The sequence below is a fragment of the Rhinopithecus bieti genome, unplaced genomic scaffold, assembly GCF_001698545.2.
Source record: "Rhinopithecus bieti isolate Rb0 unplaced genomic scaffold, ASM169854v2 scaffold_5216, whole genome shotgun sequence".
NCBI classification, from domain to species: domain Eukaryota; kingdom Metazoa; phylum Chordata; class Mammalia; order Primates; family Cercopithecidae; genus Rhinopithecus; species Rhinopithecus bieti.
Window position 1 is genome coordinate 690865 of NW_016805021.1, and position 22253 is coordinate 713117.

Genomic DNA, 22253 nt, shown 5'->3' on the forward strand with positions numbered 1-22253 from the left:
AAAAAAAAAAAAAAGGAAAGTATGTAAAGATCACTCATAATCCCAGCAGTTACAGAAAACCACTATTAGCAAATTAAGGCACGTCTTATCAGTCTTTTCATAGATATATATATTTAAATATATATAATTTAAATATGAATAGTGAATATGTTTCTACTAAGATACTGAGGAAAAAAGCATAAAACCTCACAGAATTAATGTTTTCCTCGAAACTTTGAAAGTGAATAACACTGGACATGTGAGAGTATTTTTAAAGTTTCTGAAAGCTAATTTTACAAGTGTTTTAACTGCAGAATGTTATTTCTGAGGACAAATCAAAGACATTAGAATCTAAGATACTTTCAAATTATATTTTAGAAATGTTGGCTGGGCACAGTGGCTCATGCCTATAATCCCAGCACTTTGGGAGGCTGAGGCGGTGGATCACGAGGTCAAGAGTTCAAGACCAGCCTGGCCAAGATGGTGAAACCCCATCTCTACTAAAAACGCAAAAATTAGCCGGACATAGTGGCGGATGCCTATAATCCCAGCTACTCGGAAGGCTGAGGCATAGAATTGCTTGAACCCGGGAGGCAGAGATTGCAGTGAGCCGAGATCACGCCACTGCACTCCAGCCTGGGCAACAGAGTGAGACTCCATCTCAAAAAAGAAAAAAAAAGTTATAAGCAGTTTATCATGACAGCAGGATTTGTTTTTCTTTGGTCAGTGAAACTTTTTCAAATGCTTCAGTATTAAGTCGTTGTCTTAATTTCTCTTTTAAAAATTATTAATAGCTGTGTACGATCGAATGCGAGCTGATCAGAAGAAATTTGGTAAAGCATCATGGGCAGCGGCTGCTGAACGGATGGAAAAACTTCAGTATGCAGTTTCTAAGGAAACTTTGCAGATGATGAGAGCTAAAGAGATATGCTTGGAACAGCGGAAACATGCACTAAAGGAAGAGGTAACAAAAATCATCAGAAAATAAAATCAGAAAAGTTAACAATATGTCATTTTAATCTTTGTACAAGACTTTTTTTTTATTCCATAGGCAGTACTTTTATGCCATCTCCATGAGATGAAAACACTTAGAATAGGTCCTGTGACTTAAGTTGTCATTAGAAGAGTTAGACGTATCATATTTCACAGCATCCCAGTGTGATGGTTGGCAGCACTGTACTGTTGATCAGAGGGGCCAGCATCAGAATGTCTTAGTTTCTGTAAAGTTTTTTGTACTGTAAAAACATAAAGCTTTCCAGCAATTATTAAAAAAGTTTCACTCACCAGAGAAATTTAGTAAAATTTCTTAGGCAGTGGCATTTTGTTAGGATTTATTATATAATGCTTTCATACCACTACATTTTGGAACTTCCCATTTTATTCCTACTGGAACACACCGGTCTCTCCGATCTCACACCTCCTCTCTACCCCCTACAGTCGTTGTCTATCCTTTTTTACTATTGACTTGGGTATAAATATTCATACTTACTTTGCGGGTTGTCCCTATTGGCTTGAAAACACTGAGTACATATTTATTAAAGTAGCACATTTTAGTCTCTAGAGAAAAATAAATCATCGTCTCTGCTTTAGTTATAAGAATACAGCTTTATGTAAAATATGTATTTTTTTTGGCTTAGGTTGTACAGCAAGATGGTTCTCATTGACATTTTTGAAGTGCTTATGCTCATATACATGTGTTTAAAAAATAGTATATGAAGTAACCTATAAGATATCATACCTGCAATCTAGAAATCTTTTTGTTGATGGATTTTTATCATTATTTCATTTTCCCCTTATTTTTATTTACTGGCTATTTGAAGGTAAAATTGGAACCTGGCTTATCCGGGAAATTGTTCACACTTTATATTCAGAATCTCTGTGCATGGATTTCATCCCCATCTCATGTTCCCCTGAGGCATTTCTGCTGTAATATCCTTTTCTAATTAGCTTGTTCCTCTCATGTTACTAGCTCTCTGGAGTTGTCTTAAATTCTAGAACTTTTAAACTTAAGTCCCTCTTTTTGCTTGAAAAAGAGTACCACCTTTATCTTCATCTTTGTTGTTGTTGTTGAAACAGTGTCTTGTTCTGTCACCCAGGCTGGAGTGCGATCACAACTCACTGCAGCCCTGATCTCTTGGGGCTCAAGCAGTCCTCCTACTTCAGGTTCCCAAGTAGCAGGCATGCACCCCCCCACACCTTGCAAATTTTTATTTATTTACTTATTTTTTGTAGAGATGAGGTCTGATATATTTATATATATATATATATGTCAGTGTGCTTTCTTTCCCTGGCAGATGATTTTTACAATTCCCTATCTATCTATAATTCCTTGATAATTTCTGTGAACATACATGATCTGCTAGAATATTGAGCTGAATACATAATAGTCTTAAAGATTAGCTACTTATTTTTGTCTTTCTCCTACAAGCATATAGCTAAATTATGATTAAGGTTATATTCCCCTCTTTCAGTTTTAATTCATCAGGTATTTATTGAGCATTGATTATATACCATGGTGGATTTGAGCTTAGGATTTGGACAGTACTGTCCAGCAGAACGCCCTGTAATCGTGGAAATGTTCTATGTTTACTCTCTCCAGTAGGGTAGTTTTCAGCAATATGTGGCTAATGAGCTTTTGAAATGAGGCTTATGCAACGGAGGAACAGCATTTTAAATTAAATTTAACCACATGTGGCTTGTGGCTACCTTACTGAACAGAGCACCTCTGTAGATATCGGTTCTGCAAGCTTAACTCCTTATGAAAGCTTCAGTGAGTTCCTTAACCTATGAAATGTGAATATTGTATACCTTCTAGGGGTGTTATGATTTCATGAGTTAATGCATATAAAGCATTTGCTGTAGCACTTGACATAGAGTAAGACCTGGATAAATATTAGTGATTATTACTTTAATTCTATGTTATGTTTTGTGCCAGTATCACAGAAGGGAATACAGAGAAGAAAAAGATACATAATTTCCATGCTTAAGATGTTTACTTGCCTCAACCAACATTTCAGGGTTCACAAAGCGTGCAGTTGACTAGGTGATGTGGCATTTTGTATGGGCCTTGCCAGAAAGTTCCAATAGTAAGAAGCTGTGATGTGGTAGACACAGCCTGAGTCTGAGCTGAGGTGGGGTTTTTGAGGTCTTTGTCTAGGCAAGGAGATCGGTTTTTAGTTTTTATTTTATTTGTCAATAAGTAGATTATTCCATAGGTGCACACTATGTGTTTCAAAGAGTCTAAATACAAAAAGGTAGGTTCCACTGTAAAGGCCTTAGTTTATATTAAATTCTGTTTTCACCATATAAATTCTGTTTTGGCAGCAGTTAGAGAAAAGTTTAAAATGTTTTAGTCCCTGTCCTTAGTGCTTTATGTATATTATCTTGTTAAATTCTCAAACATAACCTTTTATGCTATAAGCCCAAAACCATTATCTGAATTCCCTGAAGACAGATATATTTCAGAATCCTAGGGGTTTTTTTTAGATTTTAGAAAGGTAAGATAGAGCATATAACTTCAGACAAGTGTTATTAATCCACTAATGAAACACATGGTCACATTAAATGGAATAAGGATTAAAATAGTTTATGAAAATTCAGATCATGTTTTTCCACAAAGGGATTGTGAGATTTGGTTTGGCATTAAATTATGGGAATTTTCAGTTTTCCAGGATTTCTGACATGTGGAATTCAAATAATTCTGTCAACTTGTGTTACCCTTAGTTGTGCATTTGTTACTGGTGAAACCTGTATTTATACTTGGGCTCGTCTTATGTTCGTTCTTTCTACATAATAGGGCTAGGTTTAATTGAAAACTTGCCCTTAATGTCATTCCCCTTATGCTGTCCAAGGATTTTATGACCCTTTAAAAAGAAGATAGAGCCTTGCCCTGTCCCCGAAGCTGGAGTGCAGTGGCACAATCATAGCTCACCGCAAGCTCAAACTCCTGGGGCTCAGAGCCCCTACTGTCGCAGCCTCCTAAGTCACTAGGATTACAGGCACATGCCACTATGCCCGGCTGTGACTTATTTTCAAACCCTCATTTCATTTCTTGACTGCATATTTTCTGTAACTCAAACAGTGGTGGATGCTTAGTATTTTTTGAATGAATGATTCAGTCCACAGGTAGCTTTTTTAATAGTCCTCGAATGTCTTTGGAATTTTCTAGCACAGTAGGGTGAAAGGCACAACAAGGGCATAATTCATTTGCATAGTTTGCAAAAAGTGCCACCAGTCAAAATAGGTATACATGAAAACTACTTTATCATTATTACACATGGTGAGAATGATTGTGGAGTCAGCAGGGTATGTTGTACTTACCTGGATGTATGGACATGAATTGGTACTTCATCCCCTTACTAGATTTACTGTAAAATAATAACAATAACACTTCGATATTTTTCCTTATTTTTTGGCTGATAATCCCTAATTTTTTCTAGTGGAAGGTGCACTCTCGTAGGAATCAGGAGAATTGAGTCTAGCTCAAACTTTGCTAGTCATTACCTGGATCACATTGGGAGGTTACAATTTGGTTTGGGGTACTGATATCCTGATACTTGAAGTATGTTTAGGAGAGTAAAAGTTGAGCTATTTCAAGGTAGCCAATTTTTCCTTTGAGTATTTAAACTACTTTCAGGGCTTCTTTCTTCTTGCCCAGGGAAGCACTGCTCTCGGGTATAAAAAAGACACCACATTGTGGCACCCACCTTCCCTGCACTGCTCCATTATCTGGAATTAGTTCTCTTTTCACTCTGGTTTCTGTTTCCCTTAGTTCTGTGGCTGTCAGCTGAGGACAGGAAAACTCAGTCTGGAAATTTCAGATGTTAAAACAGGAAATTTGGAGCAGGGCGCCTATTCCATACCTCTTCATTTCTTATACTAAGGATTTTGCCTCCACGTTGAAGATTAGATAGACCTCAGAGTATTATTTTGCCCTCACAGATTCCTCTGAGTCATAGCACCCTTTCTCCTTTGCTGATCTCATAAAACCCCTGTATGTTCTGGTTCTACAACCCTTTAGCTTTTCCCAAAGTCCACCACTGACCTATTGTTTGTCCTTTCAGAGGTTGGAATTTAACAGACTCCTTCCCTGCTTGTCTGCCTCTGATGAGGTTTTGATTGTCTTTAGACCACAGCCCTTGGCAAATCCACCTCTGGACTCTTGGTCTAGAAAGAACTCACTGAACCAAAAAATTGAGGGTGAGGTCACTTCTTGTAAGAGAATACCCACTTCCTTTCTCAGTTTGATTTTTGATATTGAATGTGTCCTAGTAGCATTGTGCTTCTCAAGTGCTTTTAAAGTACCCTGGCCCTGGGCTGCAGTCAAAGTACTGTTCTCTTTGTGGTTGACACAGCTGATAGTGTAAAAGCATGTCACTGGGGACTTTCAACCTTTTCCTTAGCGAAGAGATTGGACAGGAGAGAGAAATTTACAGAGTGCTAGGGGAAGAACTTAGCAGAACATCATGCGCGTAGCAGAAAATGGTCACTTAGTTGGGTAAAACCAGAGTAATGAAAATGAACTAACAGCCGGAATCTGAACAGTATCACTGGAAAGTAATCTTAGATTAAGGTTTTTAGACTGGTTTACACTAAGGTTTTAACCTAACAATTCCCCACTTGAGAATAAAACCTTCTAACATTAGATATCTTACCTGTTTGTATGCTGTGGTTATAGAGAGTGTGGGCGCAGATATTGGAACAATGTATATCCTGCAGCTGTGTTTCCAGAGCTGGGCAAGAGGCCCAACAGAGTATGAAAAGGGATGTTTATCATCTAAAGTGGCAAGTCCACGAGTCTCAGGGCAGACACTATTCCTTGGTTATTTTATGACTTAGGACAAAAACAAGAGTTCATATTGTTCACATTCCTCTCCCTAACCGCTATAATTAAACCCACTTTGGTGGTGTTATATTCATTGTCACCCATAAAATATTCCCTAACGCAGCAGGATCATTCACAGTCTTACACTTAGATAATCTATTAAGTATCCGTTTATAAAATACTCATAAAACAAAGTACCACTGTATTTAATTCACCTGGTTATTTTTCAGTTTTTACCACTGCACATTTAGACTGGAGCCTAACCATTGCTTTTCAGTTCAAAATTCTTGTGAAAGGGATTTGAAATTATATTTTAAGAAAAAAAATTCTAGTTATTGGGTAAGACTGTGTAGATACCTAGACTGTAAAGCAAAAGCTGGAATTTTCTTTAAAACATATTCTTTTTATATGCCGACAGATTTTACCAACCTCACCAGACAAAAGGGATCATTTAGGAAAACAAGAATTCACTGTCTTTTTCCCTGCGGGTTGTCCCTGACAGTCAGTCAAGTATTTCTTTGGTATTCTGGGACCCCAGTGATGTCTCACATGAGCTCGTAAACAATAATCTTAGTAATTTTTCCTTTTGTTCCTCCTGTGTCCTCCTTTGAAGGTCACTCCTTGGGAAACCACTTGAATCCAGGGCTCCTCACCGTTGCTCTGTTGGCTCTGAGGGCACACTGATGCCCATGTCGGGGCTTTCCTGGAGCTTCTAAGCATGAACCTTTAAACTACCAAAGCAGTGGTGCTGTGTTCTTGGGAGAATGCTTACTGTCTCTAGAGAACTAGGCTTGTCCTTCACATCTCACTGACTCCTGAAAAGCCATTCCTTTGGCTTCTTTTATCTGCCTTTCTCCATAGAGCCAAATAGAAAGCCATAGAAATAGTAGGGTTAGGAACCTGTTACCTAAAGTACACTTTCCCCTTGGTGGTTTCATTCAGATTCGTGGCAAAAATTTTCCCTCTCCAGGACCAAGAACCGACCAACCAAGCAAACCTCACAGAAGACCATCCACCACTTTATGAGCCATGCCCAGAAATTTCTGGATCTCACTTTAAGTTCAGCTTAGGATGTTGATTACATTTATCTAAAGTGATACCTTACGGATTGCAAGGATTCCTGTCTAAAGCAATTGTCTTCTGCTGTTCCACTCACGTATTCTCACCTCACTCTACAGTCAACAGATCCCAGAACCCAACCAGTCTGTGACCATGGAACAAAGCAAAACCCCAGAAATGTGGCATTAACCAGCTTTTACCATTCTTGTAAATATCTGAGAATGGCCCCATCATTTTCATATATCTCTATGAAAAGAGCAACTACATAACTTAGCATCCACTTTTGAGAGGGAAAGCATTTATATCCAGATGATACATGTATTATCACCATAAATATCCATAAGTATAACATAAATATTAAAACCTTATTTTTACCATATTTGCCTACTTCCACCATATAATGACTTGATTATTACTCGTTATATAAATATATATAGTATACTATACTATATATATATACTATTTATTATTTTTTTTTTTTTTTTTTTTTTTAAAGTCTAGATTCCATGCTACCAACGTTTCTTTCCTTTTTTTGTTTTTTTTTGAGACGGAGTCCTCGCTGTATTGCCCAGGCCGGAGTGACGTGGCCCGGACCCTCAGCTCACTGCAAGGCTCCGCCTCCCGGGTTTACGCCATTCTCCTGCCTCAGCCTCCCGACGTAGCTTGGGCACTACAGGCGCCCGCCACCCTCGCCCGGCTTAGCTTTTTTGTACTTTTTTTAGAGAGCAGGCTTTCCCACGGTGTTAGCCAGGATTGGTCCTCGATCTCTCCTGCACCTCCGTGATCCACCCCCGCTCTCCCCTCCAAAAGTGCTGGACTTACAGGCTTACCACCGCGCCGGCCTGCTCCTCACAACTTTCTGAGAGCAGTTACTTAGTAGGTTTATGCTATCTGATTAGTATTAATTTTTAATACTAACTTGATTTTTTTTTCTTGTCCCCACCAGCTAGAAATATTTTAATTTGTATTTTCAATGCAGATGCAGAGTTTGCGGGGTGGTACAGAAGCCATAGCCCGATTGGATCAGTTAGAAGCTGACTATTATGACCTGCAACTTCAGTTGTATGAAGTACAGTTTGAAATCTTGAAGTGTGAAGAGTTACTATTGACAGCGCAACTAGAAAGCATCAAAAGACTTATATCAGGTATGGCATGCATTTAACCACTTAAGTTCACAAAAGATTGAATATGTGAGAAAATACATATGGACACCAGGTGTGTTTCTTCTGTTAAGACATTTTAAAAATTGTTTTCTATAGGGATAGTGTTGGAGGGGTGATTTCGAGCATTTATTGAGCACTTACTGTTTACCAGATACTGCTGAACACTTTGCATACATTCACTCTATGAGGTGTATTAAATAGTCACCATTTACAAAGAAGCTTAAGAGGTAATGGCTTTGCCTGAGGTTACAGAGCCAGTAATGAGATTAGAACCCTGTTCTGTCCAAACCCTAGCCCATATTCTTTACCACTACTCTTTTTTGCTGTTCTATAACAGAAAAAAGAGATGAAGTGGTGTACTATGACACTTACGAAAGCATGGAGGCCATGCTGGAGAAGGAAGAGATGGCAGCATCTGCATACTTACAGAGAGAAGAGCTGCAGAAACTTCAGCAGAAAGCACGCCAGCTGGAAGCAAGACGTGGACGGGTTTCCGCCAAGAAATCCTACCTCAGAAATAAAAAGGTATTTAAATATTGCTTTTGTTCATTACTTATTCTTTTATCCATATCTACTATTCTCATCTGTTTTGTCCTTAAAACGTGCATATGTTTTAAAACTAAGCGCAATCTCTTATCAGGGCTCAATGCATTTATAGTGCTCTGAGAATTGCCCTCTTAAACACATTGAAACAGCCAATAGTGTTCTCTTTACCTCAAGAAACACTAACACTGACTCTGCTAAAGGGCACGACTACAGGATCCCTAATAATGCGATTCCTGGCTCCCTTTCTGTTTAAGGAGGCCCAGGGATGTTTTTTACAAGCTGTAATTCTGACCTTAATCTTAAAGGAGTTTTATAGATTGTTATTTCTTTATTTAACTTTGATTACATTTCAAAATGTTTGATTCTTGATATTTGGAATAGCTCATTTTGTGTAAATGTGATTCTTCCTGTGTCTTAAAAAATGTTTTGCACTCTAGTCCAGATGTTAACTATCATGGAGCTGTTTCTAGTCACTGTAAGTGCAGAGTTGAAATCTGGAACTAGCTCTCCAACCTAGACCAAACTGATGACTGTGTGGTACTGATTTGCTTTAAGCTCAAATATTATAAAATATGCCATGTTCTCTGAGAACCCACCTTCCTGCTCTTCACTGCATTCCAAGACTACCACTTCCTTATTCCACGGCTACCACTTCCTTATTCCACAGAAAATCAATACCTTTGCTTTTTGAAATAGATAGCTCTTGCACATTAAAGAAACTCAGGCAGGCATGTCTCCATAGTAAGTCAGGAACCCAGGACCTTCTATCACATTGTCCATCAACAGAACAGTTACCTTGCCATCCAGAGCCATGACTTTCACATAATTATGTGCCTTTGCACATAATTTCCCCGTGATAATGGTAATTGAAACCCACTGCTGTATCAGCCCTAGTTGTGAGCTTCATTTCATGTTCCAGTCTGCACCAACCAGGTAAACATTGCAGGCTGAGCACGGTGGCTCATGCCTGTAATCTCAGCACTTTGGGAGGCTGGGACGGGTGGATCACCTGAGGTCAGGAGTTCGAGACCAGCCAACATGATGAAACCCCATCTCTACTAAAAATACAAAAAAATAGCGAGGCATGGTGGCATGCATCTGTAATCCCAGCTACTTGGGAGGCTCAGGAGAATCACTTGAACCCAGGAGACAGAGGTTGCAGTGAGCTGAGATGGCACCATTGCACTCCAGTCTGGGCAACAAGAGTGAAACTCCGTCTAAAATAAAAAAAATTGCAGTGATTTCAGCAGGTCCTATAGAACAGTTTTAGGGGAGAATGAAAAGTAAATAAGATTTTAGAAGAGCACACTTTTTAGGAATATTAGTAGTATTTTATATATTACTTTTAGGTGTATAATGCAGTACTTTTGAGATTGGGAATTTGCAAACCTGCAAGTTTTTGAAAATGCTATGCAATTCAGACTTAATTGAAAGTCTGATTTCATTTTAATTCACCAGTATGCTAGGCACATTGTTAGACTTAGGATACAAAGATGAGCATAGCGTAGTCCCTCCTCCTCCCAGTCTTATAGAGAAGGCAAACCAGGTGAACAGATGAGTGTTCTGCTGGCCAAAAACAGAGCAAGAGCAGGGAGTGAGGAAAGGCTTCTCTGAAGAGATGACACTTGTATTGGCTTTTAACATCTGAATAAAAATTGGCCAGATTGATGGTGTTGGGGTAATTACAAGCAGGACAGAATAGTGCTTAGCAAAGACACTGAAGTGGAAAACAGGATGGTTTGTCAGAGCATTCTACATTGTAAGACATGCTGCAGGGCAGGGACCAGGTTACAGGAAATTTTACATACCACATTAACAAGCCTGAGCTTTGTCTGTAGTATAAGTTAAGCATAGGGGTAATATGAACAGATTCACATTTTAGCAAGATAAGGCAACATGAAAAATAGGTTAGAGGGAGAAGACATGGAAAGGTTCTGATTGGAAGGTGTCATTATCCTCCACCTCAATAACGTTGAGAGGTTAAGACTATGAAGTAAGTGAGTACCTGTGCAGGCTAAGAGATGGACAGATCTTGAACTGTCTAGATCTGACACTTTGCAGAAAAAGTTAGTAGGATTTAGTGATGTGGTGAAGGAGGGAGGAAGAGCCATTCTCTATCAGCTATCTGGTTTCTGGATTGGACATTGAGATAGATGGTGGTGTCACCAGCCAAGATGGAAAACCCAGAGGAAGAGCACATATGGGTGGGAGGTGATGAGCTGAGTTTTAGACTTGCATATAAGAGGTCTTGGGCATCCAGGTAGAGATGGCTGTGAAACAGTTGAGACAATTGGGCACCTGGGTCTTATAATATAAGAGTGTATGAGATGGTCTCAGAAGAACACAGTGAGCAGGTGATTTTTAAAAATATTTTACTTAGTTTTTATAGAGACAGGAGCTCACTATGTTGCCCAGGCTGGTCTCAAACTCCTGAGCTCAAGCAATCCTCAGCCTCCCAAAGTGCTGGGATTGCAGGTGTGAGCCACTGTGCCCATCCTGAGAAGGATATTCTTAGGAATGATGGGGTGGAGGTGGGAGGCTGATAGGAAAGAGCAAGGGAAGGTGGTGGAGCAGGGAAGATACATAGTTTGAGGAAGAAAAACCTTCATTATATTTAATATTTGTAATTCAGGAAGCAAAACGTTCTTGGCTAGGGGTGAGAAAACATTGTAAAGGGCACAGGTCATGAAAGACTGAGCTGCTATGATGTAGTGCAAGGTGAAAGGCTCTAAGGAAAGAACGCTGGGGAACATTTAAGAGTGTGTGCAGAAGAAAGGGATCAAAGAGAAAATAATCGCAGTTGGAAGAAGCAGGAGAGCTTGAAGTCACAGAAGTGAAGATGATGATTCCACACAACAGGGTGGTCAGCAGGCTTAGGTGTTCCAGAAAGGTAAAGGGAGAAAGAAATGACTCCATGACATCTAATATTGGTAGACTGTTGGGGCCTTATGTTGAGAGTTTTGAGAAAAGTTGGGGGCAAGAAGTAGATCTCAGTGGTCTGAGAAGGGAGTGCAGCAGAGGTCTAGAGCAGTGACTGATGGAATAGCAAAGGAAACTGTACAGGTGAGGGGTGAAGAGGAGCAACCTTGGTGACCATGTCCCACAAAGCTGTTGTACTCTTCTAGCAGCATTAAGAGCCTCAGGCTGAACTTAATACCAGCTTAATACCAGCTCTTCCCTTGTTGGTAAGTGTTAGCTCATATCAATTTAATCAGTATTCTTCAGTCTTCATTTCTATGTTAATCTAAATCTGAAGTAGGGAAACCCAGCACTGGAGAATCTCTCCATTTACACTTGTATGCTAGTACCCCAAGCCCAGCAACTGAGGTGGCAGAACTGCAGAGGGAAGGAGGAGTGAAATAAGGAAGGGTGGTGAAAAGATAGGGAATGAGAAACACTAAGTCCTAAAAGAAAAGCTACTGAGAAGATCAAATATACAAGGAAAAACAAATGCCTCCCCATGTAACATAATCCTATATTGCCTCGTTTACATGTTGACGTGCCCAAGGGCACTGGCTTCTTGGTTTCTCTGGCACTCATCCTAAGATTGCATACACAGTTCATGTCCTGCCTCACCCCTTGAAAGAGTGGAGATAGGTGGGCTCCAGCTGTGCTGGTGAAGTCAATGCTTTGTGATTAAACATTTCAAGAAGAGTAACAAAAATAACGATTTTCTTTATCTTCTTTAATCCTCCCAGTAGTCAAATGAAATCTAGAGAGCTCAGAAAATTAGAATCATTTTCATACTTCACTTGGTGGCAAAACCAGACCTGTGCTATCATGAAGTTATTTATTGTCTTCTTTTCACTTTGACAATTCATTTCACTATTATTACTTATTATGGGATATGGTTTCAGATCTTGGATATATATGGTATGTACAACTTACCACCATTCTGTAAATTATCAAAAAACTTTGAATTTCAAAACATGTCTGACCTCTGTTCTAGATAAGGGGTTGTGAACCTGTATCCTCATTTATAAGCAAGGGAACCAACGCTACTAGTAGTGATATAAATCACCTAAGGAAAAGCAGCTAATATGGAGCAGGGGTAAGATTCTGTCCTAGGTCCATGACACTCAGAGACCTGAGTTACTGTATCACCTTGTCATGATGCTATCTAATGCGCCCTTTGTTTTCCTATTGCGCTGGATAGATTCTTGCTAGGCAGCAGAGTGAACCAGAGTGAGTAAAGAACGTGATGTAAAAAATGACATTTTGCTTTAAAATACAGTTTAATGACTTCAAAGGTTATCATTTGACTTTCTCTGATTCAAAGAGTGATCATTTTAGGCTGAGCATGGTGGCTCACGCCTGCAATCCCAGCACTTTGGGAGGGCAAGGTAGGCGAATCACTTGAGGTCAGGAGTTCAAGAACAACCTGGCCAACATGGTGAAACCCCATTTCTACTAAAAATACAAAAATTAGCCAGGCATGGGAGCCTGAAGTGGGAGAATCTCTTGAACCTGGGAGGCGGAGGTTGCAGTAAGCCAGAGATTATGCCACCGCACTCCAGCCTGGGCAACAGAGTGAGACTCCATCTCAAAAAAAAAAAAAAACAGATCATTTTAGTATTGCTTTGGAATGTTGGAGACTAACCCTTTTATCTGGAAAACTTCTCCAAATCGTTTACTTAGGAAAGGACACAGGGTAATGAAGATTTAGCTTGGTGCTGGTAAAAAGTTGCCAGAATATAGTGCATTATTTTATAAAGTAGTGCATATCTCATAGTTATTGTAAAAATCTTGTTTTATATTGTGATTGGAAAATATATGCTTTTTAAAAATAGTTTCCAAATAATTTTGATAATTTTGACTTTCTAGTCTTCCAAGTCTCTTACAGCTCTTATGTCTGTGACCAAAAGATTCAGATCCCATACTGTTTAAGCCAGTCTGGACAAAAAATTCATGGTCTTTAACTTGTCAGAGAGAGCTTAACAATACATATTTTATATAAGTAAATACTTTCCTATTCTTTTTTGCCCAGACATGTTTAAAGAGTATAATGAAGCCAGGTGCCATGACTCATACCTGTAATCCCAGTAATTCAGGAGGCTGAGGCAAGGGGATTACTTGAGGCTCAGAGTTCAAGACCAGTCTGGGCAACATAGTGAGACCCCGTCTCTCAGAAAAAGTATAATGAGACATGGAATCTTCTAAAAGATACCTTTCAGGACAACCCCCTTCAGTCCACGTTGCCCCACCTCTCCTTCTTCAAAAAAGAGAAACCAGGTGGTCTATAGAAGGTAACAGTTTAATAGAGGAGTCTTTTTGTAAGATCCTGATTACTTGGCTTTTACAGCTTCAGTAGTCCAGATAAGAAACAAGAGGTGGTCAGTGTGATACTTTGTTCTGTAGGTGGTATATATTAAGATCAAAACTTAACCTTGGTGTGGTGTTCAGAGTCTTTCAAGTTTTACTTGTATTAAAACATATTTTATGTATTTACAGGAAATATGTATTGCAAAACACAATGAAAAAATCCAACAGCGCACTCGGATTGAAGATGAATATAGAACCCATCACACAGTACAGCTAGTAAGTTTGGACTCGAAAATTTTGAACAAAACTTTATTTTTTACATGTTTTAGAGTGGGTAAAATCTGTAGAGAATGATAAAAAGCTTATAACTGGACGTTAACATTAGTTCAGTTTATATAATGATAAGTTTTTAGGCAAAACTGATTGGAGAGTACAGAGTTCCTGTACCCTCAACCCTCACACGTAGCCTCCCCTACTGTAGCATCTCATATACTCCTGTCCCCACATTTGATAGCCTTTCTACTGTCGACATCCCCCAGAGTGGCATATTTGTTAAAATCAGTGAAACATTGGACATCACCATTCCCCAAAGTCTGTTGCTTACATTAGGGTTCTTTCTTGGTGTTCTGTGTTCTGTTGGTTTTAACAGTGTATAGTGACATGGATCTGCTAGTATAGTATCGTATGGAATAATTTCACTGCTCAAAAAATCCCTTTGTTCCACTACTCATCCCTCTCTCTCCCCAAGCCCCTGGCAAACACTGTTCTTTTTATAGTCTTCATATTTTGCCTTTACCAGTGTATAATTGGAATGATACAGCATGTAACCTATTCAGTTGGCCTCTTTAACTTAGTAATGTGCATTTAAGGTTGCTCCATGTCATGGCTTGATAGCTCATTTTAGCACCAAATAATGTTCCACTGTGTGGATGTCCCACATTTTGTTTATCCATGAGCCTATTGAAGGACATCTTGGTTACTTCTAAGCTTTGGCAGCAATTAATAAAGCTGCTATAAACATCCATGGAGGACTTTTTGTGCACGTAAATTTCAGCCAATTTGGGTAAATAACAAGGAGCATGAATGCTGGAGAGTATGGTAAAAGTGTATTTAGTTTTGTGAGAAACTGCAAAACTGTCTTTCATAGTGGCTGTTCCATTTTGAACTCCCACCAGCAGTGAATGAGAGTTCAGGTTTTTCCACATCCTCTCTAGCATTTTACTGTTGTCACATTTTTGATTTTTAGCCATTCTGACAGGTGTGTAGTGGTATATTTTGGGGTGTGTGGGTGTGTGTATGTTTAAGAGATGGAGTCTTGATAGGTTGCCCAGGTTAGCCTCAAACTCCTGGGCTCAAGCAGTTCTCCTGCTTAACCTCCTGGGACTACTGGCATGGACTGCTGTGCCTGGCTTTTACTGTTGTTTTAATTTGCAAATCTCTAATGCAGATATATAGACATATAGATACATATACAGAGAGAGAAAGAGTGCATCTGTTCAAATGCTTACTTGCCCCTGTATATATCTCTAGTGAGGTGTCTGTTCAGATCTTTTGCTCTTTTTTTTTTTTGGAGTCTTACTCTGTCGCCAAGGCTGGAGTGCAGTGGCACGATCTCGGCTTACTGCAACTTCCATCTCCCGTGTTCAAGCAGTTCTCCTGTCTCAGCCTCCTGTGTAGCTAGGACTACAGATGTGCATCACCACGCCCAGCTAATTTTTGTTTTTAGTAGAGACAGGGTTTCACCATGTTGGCCAGGCTGGTCTTGAACTCCTGACCTCAAGTGATCTGCCCTCCTTGGCCTCCAGAAGTGCTGGGATTACAGGCATGAGCCACCATGCCCAGCCTTTTTGCTCATTTTTTAAATTGGATTTTTACTTTCTTATTGTTGAATTTTAGGAGTTCTTCATTATTTTGACTTACACTCCTTTATCAGATGTGTCCCTTTGTTTTGCAAATATTTTCTTATGATCTGTAGCTTGTTTTCTCATTCTTTTGACAGTGTCTGTTGCAGAACAGAAGTGTTTTACTTCTAACAAAATCCAGTTTACCAGCACTTTCTATCGTGGTTCATACCTTCAGTGTTGCATCTAAAAAGTTATTGCCAGTCCCCAAATCAGCTAGATTTGCTCCTATGTTATCTTCTAGAAGTTTTATAGTTTTGCGTTTTATATTTAAGTCTGTGATCCATTTTGAGGTAATTTTTGTGAAGGGTATATAAGGTTTGTGTCTAGATTTTTTTTTGGCATGTGGACTTCCTGTTGTTCCAGCACCATCTGTTTAAAAGACTATCCTTTCTCCATTGAATTGTCTTTGTTCCTTTATCAAAGATCAAATGATTCTGTCTCTTCAGTCTATTTTTGGGTGTCCTATTTTGTTTTGTTCATCTAGATCTTTTGCCTCTCCATATGAGCTTTAGGATCAGCTTGTCAGTAGCCACAAAAAAATAGCTGGGATTTTGATTGTGACAGTGTTGAATTTATAAGTCAAGTAGGGATGACCTAATATGTTTTTCGTTTTTTTCATTTTAAAATACTTTTCCTCTGGGTTTTTTTGCTTTTTAATTATTATTTTTATTTTAACCTCTACCTCCTTCTCCTACACCTAACATCTTAGTATTGAATATTCCTATCCACGAACAAACAATATGTTTCATCTATTTAATTCTTTGATTCTTTCATCAGAGTTTTATAATTTTCCTCATAAAAATGTCGTACACCTTTTGTAAGATTTATACCTAAGATACCTAAGTCTTTCTTCCTCTTCTTTGTCTGGGAGGTGGTAATATAAATAGTATTATGTTTTTAATTGAAAACTCCAATTGTTCATTGCTGGTGTGTTACAGAACAATTGACTTTTGTTAATCAAGCTTTTTCTTATAATCCAGATTTGTCAGTTTTCTTTCAGATTTTCTACATCTGTCCGCAAAGACAGTTTTATTTCTTCCTTCCCAATCTGTATAGCTTTTATTTCTCTTATTGCATTAGCTAGTACTTCAGTATAATGTTGAAAAGGAGTGGTAAGGGAGACATCTTTGTCTTGTTCCTGATCTTAGCAAGAAAGCTGTGTAGTTTCTCACCAGTAAGTGTGATGTTACTTGTAGGTTTTGGGATGGATGCTCTTTATCAAGCAGAGGAAGTTCTCCCTCTATTCCTAGTTTGCTGAGAATATTAGTTCACTGTATATAAAATTACATTAGAAACCTTCTCCTACTCCCATATTGCTGTGCCTCATCCCACACAATATATTATCCTGACAGTCATCTTTTCAGATGTGTCTTAAATTATTTAACACCAGTGATTTGTACTTAAACATCGGAAATGCCAACATGACCATATCGCTATATTTGGATATTTTTAAAATTTTCTTTCTTTAGCATCATACTAAAGGCCAAAAGGCTTAAATTTGTCTCCATTACTCCTTAAGGCACATTCTTAGCTAATGCTGCCCCTTACTCTTCATTTTAGCCACATAAAATTACCCAAACTACCCATAAACTGTAAGATTACCTTTCTCCTGGAATCTAGAAATAGCAAATTAATTAATGTACTTTTATTTTTCATTACTATTTCTGTGGGTCAGAAACTGCTTTGTAAGATTAGTCAGGGGACCAGCATGACACTGAGGTAAGTTGCTCTCTGCTGTAACCATTTGTACTTGCATTATCAGTTTAGTTATGAAGGTTCCACACTTCCAATATGTTTCTTTTTATAAAACATAAGATTTTGGTGGAGGGGAATAACTAATTAACTTTTTAGAATGAATGAGTATCAGATCTTTTCCCAGATCTATTATTTTGGGGCAACAGGAATAAAATTAGTAAATCGATTATTTTCTTTTCCTTTTTTTTTTTTTAAATTTTTATTTTTTATTTTTTTTTGAGATGGAGTCTCACTCTGCCCAGGCTGAAGTGCAGTGGCTCCATCTCTGCTCACTGCAACCTCTGCCTCGCGGGTTCGAGCCATTCTCCTGCCTCACCTCAGCCTCCCGTGTAGTTCGGATTACAGGCACGTGCCACCACACCTGGCTAATTTTTGTATTTTTAGTAGACGGGGTTTCACCATATTAGCCAGGCTGGTCTCAAACTCCTGCCCTTGAGTTATCTGCCCGCCTTGCCCTCACAAAGTGCTGGGATTACAGGTGTGAGCCACCATGCCTGGCCAAGAAATTGATTCTTAAGGGAATCCCAAAGATAAATGTCATCTGCCTTAGAATTTTGCCTAATACCTTGGTTGGAATATATAATTGTCAGAGAATGAATCCATTAAGTATTACTAATTATCTTTAACACATACAGATAAAGCACAAGGAAAGTTAGCTTAGCTCAAAATAGGTAATTGTTTTCCAATGCTAGTTTTAAACCACCAGTGTCAGAACCTCTTTACGTGGTGGATTGTTTAAAATATAGATTCTTAGATGTTAACCTTATTATTGCAACAGTTTCCCCTGGACATCCTTGTGAATTAAATATGCAAGACTAAGGAAGTTTATTTTAATATTTGATAGTAAGCTCTCTGAAATAAAATATGAGGATTTACTTATTAATACTACTATTTTAAATTATTATTAGCCTAGAGAAAAATTGGATGAGAGAATTCTGTTTTCCCCATTAAAGAATGAACTCTTGTTTTTTATAAGCACACTCAAAACTCCAGGCTTTCATTCCAAGAAAACATACATGGTGGCTCATGCCTGTAATGCTAGCTTTTGGGAGGCCGAGGCAGGAGGATCGCTTGAGCCCAGGAGTTCAAGACCAGGCTGACCCTATCTCTATAAAAAATTTTTGAAATAGCTGGACATGGTGGCATATGCTTGTCTCGGCTATAAGCATGTGCAACATACAGGGAGGCTTATGCCTCTTTTTGGGCACATGCTCACTTATTTCAGGCTCTAAGAGCCCCCTTTGAATTGTGTTCATGTGTGGTGTACCTTTGTGTCCTTTTGTGTAAATTAGTAGTATATTACTAGATTGCATTTTATTCAGAATAATTAGCCTACCACACTCTTTTTTTTTTTTTTTTTTTTTAATAGAGATAGGGTCTCACTCAGGTTGGTCTTCAACTCCTGGCCTCAAGCAGTCCTTCTGCCTCAGCCTCCCAAAGTGCTGGTATTACAGGCATGAGCCACCACACTTGGCTTTATTTTCCAGTTTCCTGTTGTCTCCCTGTCACTCTTATCTCCCCACTCATACCTTCTTCTTGGAGTTTATGATACAATCATCCAGTGCAAATGCAACTGTAATTCTCATTAGAAATTTTATTGTTTAGGGAAAGCTGATGGGAAAGAGGAGAAGAATGATAGAAGAATAGAATAGGGGGTTGGATTTGAAAAGGACAGAACAATGGAAGAGAGGGTAATTTCCACATGAAATTATCTGGTCTGGTCTTCTGGGAGGTATCTCTCGTTTTTTAAAACAAAGCAAGAAAATAACCCATTTACCTATATAGAAAGCCTTTTCATTTATTTAACTAACATTAATTTTACCAAATGAGATTTTATTATATAGCTTTTAGATGATTCAACTCTATAGGGAAGGTTAAGTTTGTTTAGATAACTGCCAGAAATAAGGTGTGATAGTAAACCAGATGATTCATGGATAATGCTTGAAGTATATTTTTCTAACTACTGGTTATATTATTTAGAATAATGTACACTATCCAAATTACTGACCAAGTGATTGTTGATTTGATTGCTTTTGTTCATTTGTTTGTTTTTTTGAGACGGAGTCTTACTCTGTTGCCTAGGCTGGAGTACAGTGGCATGATCTCAGCTAACTGCAACCTCCGCCTCCCAGATTCAAGCGATTCTCCTGCCTCAGCCTCCCAAGTAGCTGGGATTACAGGCGTGCATCACCACGACCAGCTAATTTTTGTATTTTGGGTAGAGACGGGGTTTTACCATGTTGACCTGGCTGGTCTCGAACCCGTGACCTGAGGTGATCCACCTGCCTTGGCCTCCCAAAGTGCTAGGATTATAGGTGTGAGCCACAGTGACTGGCCGGTTGCTGATTTTATTTTTAAAGTCATCTACATTGAAGTTAGCATAATATAGTAGCTAGAAGTATTTTAACTAAAATTGTATATTAAAATATTTTATGTTTCATGTTATAAAATTTTGTTCAATGAATCATCCCCTTGGGCCCATATTAGGATAACTTCTTATCTTTTTTCCTATTAATGATAAAATTGGGACACAGCATAATGGAATTATTATTAATTTTTTACCAGAAGAGAGAAAATTACATGATGAAGAAGAAAGAAAAAGTGCCTGGGTTAGCCAAGAGAGACAGAGAACACTGGATAGACTTCGAACATTTAAACAGGTATTAAAAGTAATGGTCCATTTATTGTTTTTCATTGTTTTAAAACAGAGCTACATATACACCTGTAGGATTTCTTTGTGGGAAAAACTTGGTTTTCCCTTATTTATAAACTATTATAACCATGGAAGTCCTTTTTAAAGTTGTTTTGATGGCATGGCTCCATTTCCTCTGGTGGTTTTCCGAATTAGTATTCTTGTGATCTTTGACCCACAGCTTCAGTAGTATAAGAGGAATGATCAAGGCCTCTGGGAAACCTAGATTCCTCTTGAGTTTAAAAAATTGCTTAAATCACAACTGACTATCCAGCTCAAGCATCAACTTGTTATTTATTCCACATACATCAACCTGTGTCATTGGCAGAATTAGAGGTGGGGGGAGTAGCATATTTGAGAAATGCTTCAGCAGTTCTCTTGCCAGGGTAACCCATGACCACACACTGATACCACAGTATCCACACATCTCCTCAGAACTCTGCTGAAGCCTCATTTTTAAAGTACTCTGGAGCCTTACTTCAGTTGTGCATGCTGAAGGATCACTTTATAAGTGAAGTAGGCTTTTGAACAAGTGTTACAGTGGAAAAAAAGGAGGTGAGGCAGGGGATAAGCCTTGTTATTAAGTAAATGTTGCCCACGCCTGTAATCTCAGCACTTTAGGAGGCTGAGGCAGGTAGATTGCTTGAGCCGGGGAGTTCAAGACCAGCCTGGGCAACATGGCGAAACTCTGTCTCTATACAAATTAGCCTGGCATGGTGGAACACGCCTGTGGTTCTGGCCATTTGGGTGGCTGAAGTGGGAGGATTACCTGAGCCAGGGAGTTCATGGCTGCAGTGAGCTGTGATCGCACTACTGCACTCCAGTCTGGGCAATAGAGTGAGACCCTGTCTCAAAAAAGAAAAAAAAAAAGGTTTTACCATGGTAAAAGATGTATAAGAGTTCTACCAGTAAGTACTTCAAAAAATGTAATTCTCTCTTCTTCATTCTGTCATAAAATGGATGTATAGTTGTTGGAGCTTTTTAAAAATGCCAAGTAACCTGTTAAAGAATATTTTAATTTTCTCATGTGTGTGCATTTGAAAACATAGGAAACTAGTTTCTTTTTGCATACCAGTAGCATTTATACATTTGACATAATTTATGTTTTGCATTTTACATGCTATTTGTTTTATACATTTAGTAGTTTTATTCACTAAAAATCTTTTTTTAATCATGATAATTTTGAATATTTGAATTAATCATGGATTTGATAGGCAAATAATAAATTCATAATTTTTTGTAAGTTATTAGGTACTTTTGGATTTTCTGTATAACTTTAAGAGTGAAATAACCAATAAGGCAACATAACATTTTTGAGATGGAATCTTGCTCTGTCACTCAGACTGGAGTGCAGTGGCACAATCTCAGCTCACTGAAACTTCCGCCTCCCAGGTTCAAGGAATTCTCCTGCCTCAGCCTCCCAAATAGCTGGGACTACAGGTGCCTGCCACCACACCCAGCTAATTTTTGTATTTATAGTAGAGATGGGGTTTTGCCATGTTGGCCAGGCTGGTCGGATCCACCCACCTTGGCCTCCCAAAGTGCTGGGATTACAGGCGTGAGCCACCATGCCTGGCCACATAATATCTTTTATTTGAAGGATAAGATAAATAGGCATGTGCTCATAAATTGTTTCGATAACATTTAACCAGTTCCAATAACTTCTGATATTTTAGAGGTATCCTGGGCAAGTCATACTTAAATCAACCAGATTACGACTAGCTCATGCAAGAAGAAAAGGTGCAGCAAGTCCTGTTCTCCGAGAGGATCAGTGTGACTCTCTACCAAGTGTGTTACAGGTAGAAGAGAAAACTGAAGAGGTGGGAGAAGGAAGAGTCAAGCCTGGGCCATCACAGACAACAGAACCCCAGAGCCTTGTACAACTTGAAGATACTTCATTAACACAACTTGAAGCCACTTCATTACCTCTCAGTGGTGTTACCTCTGAACTGCCTCCCCCTATATCTCTTCCACTTTTGAATAATAACCTCGAACCATGTTCTGTTACCATAAATCCACTCCCACCCCTCTTCCTCCAACACCACCACCTCCCCACCCCCCCCCCCCCC

General features: G+C 38.8%; 1 protein-coding gene across 1 annotated transcript in view; it reads left to right on the forward strand.

Moving 5' to 3' along the window:
• Positions 1-22253, forward strand: part of JMY (junction mediating and regulatory protein, p53 cofactor) — a 91416-nt gene that overhangs the window by 56467 nt on the left and 12696 nt on the right. The window contains 7 exon segments of the mRNA XM_017870893.1: positions 770-943; positions 7842-8007; positions 8363-8550; positions 14023-14113; positions 20061-20152; positions 21861-22206; positions 22209-22238. Of these exon segments, the coding sequence (XP_017726382.1) occupies positions 770-943; positions 7842-8007; positions 8363-8550; positions 14023-14113; positions 20061-20152; positions 21861-22206; positions 22209-22238 (1087 nt within the window).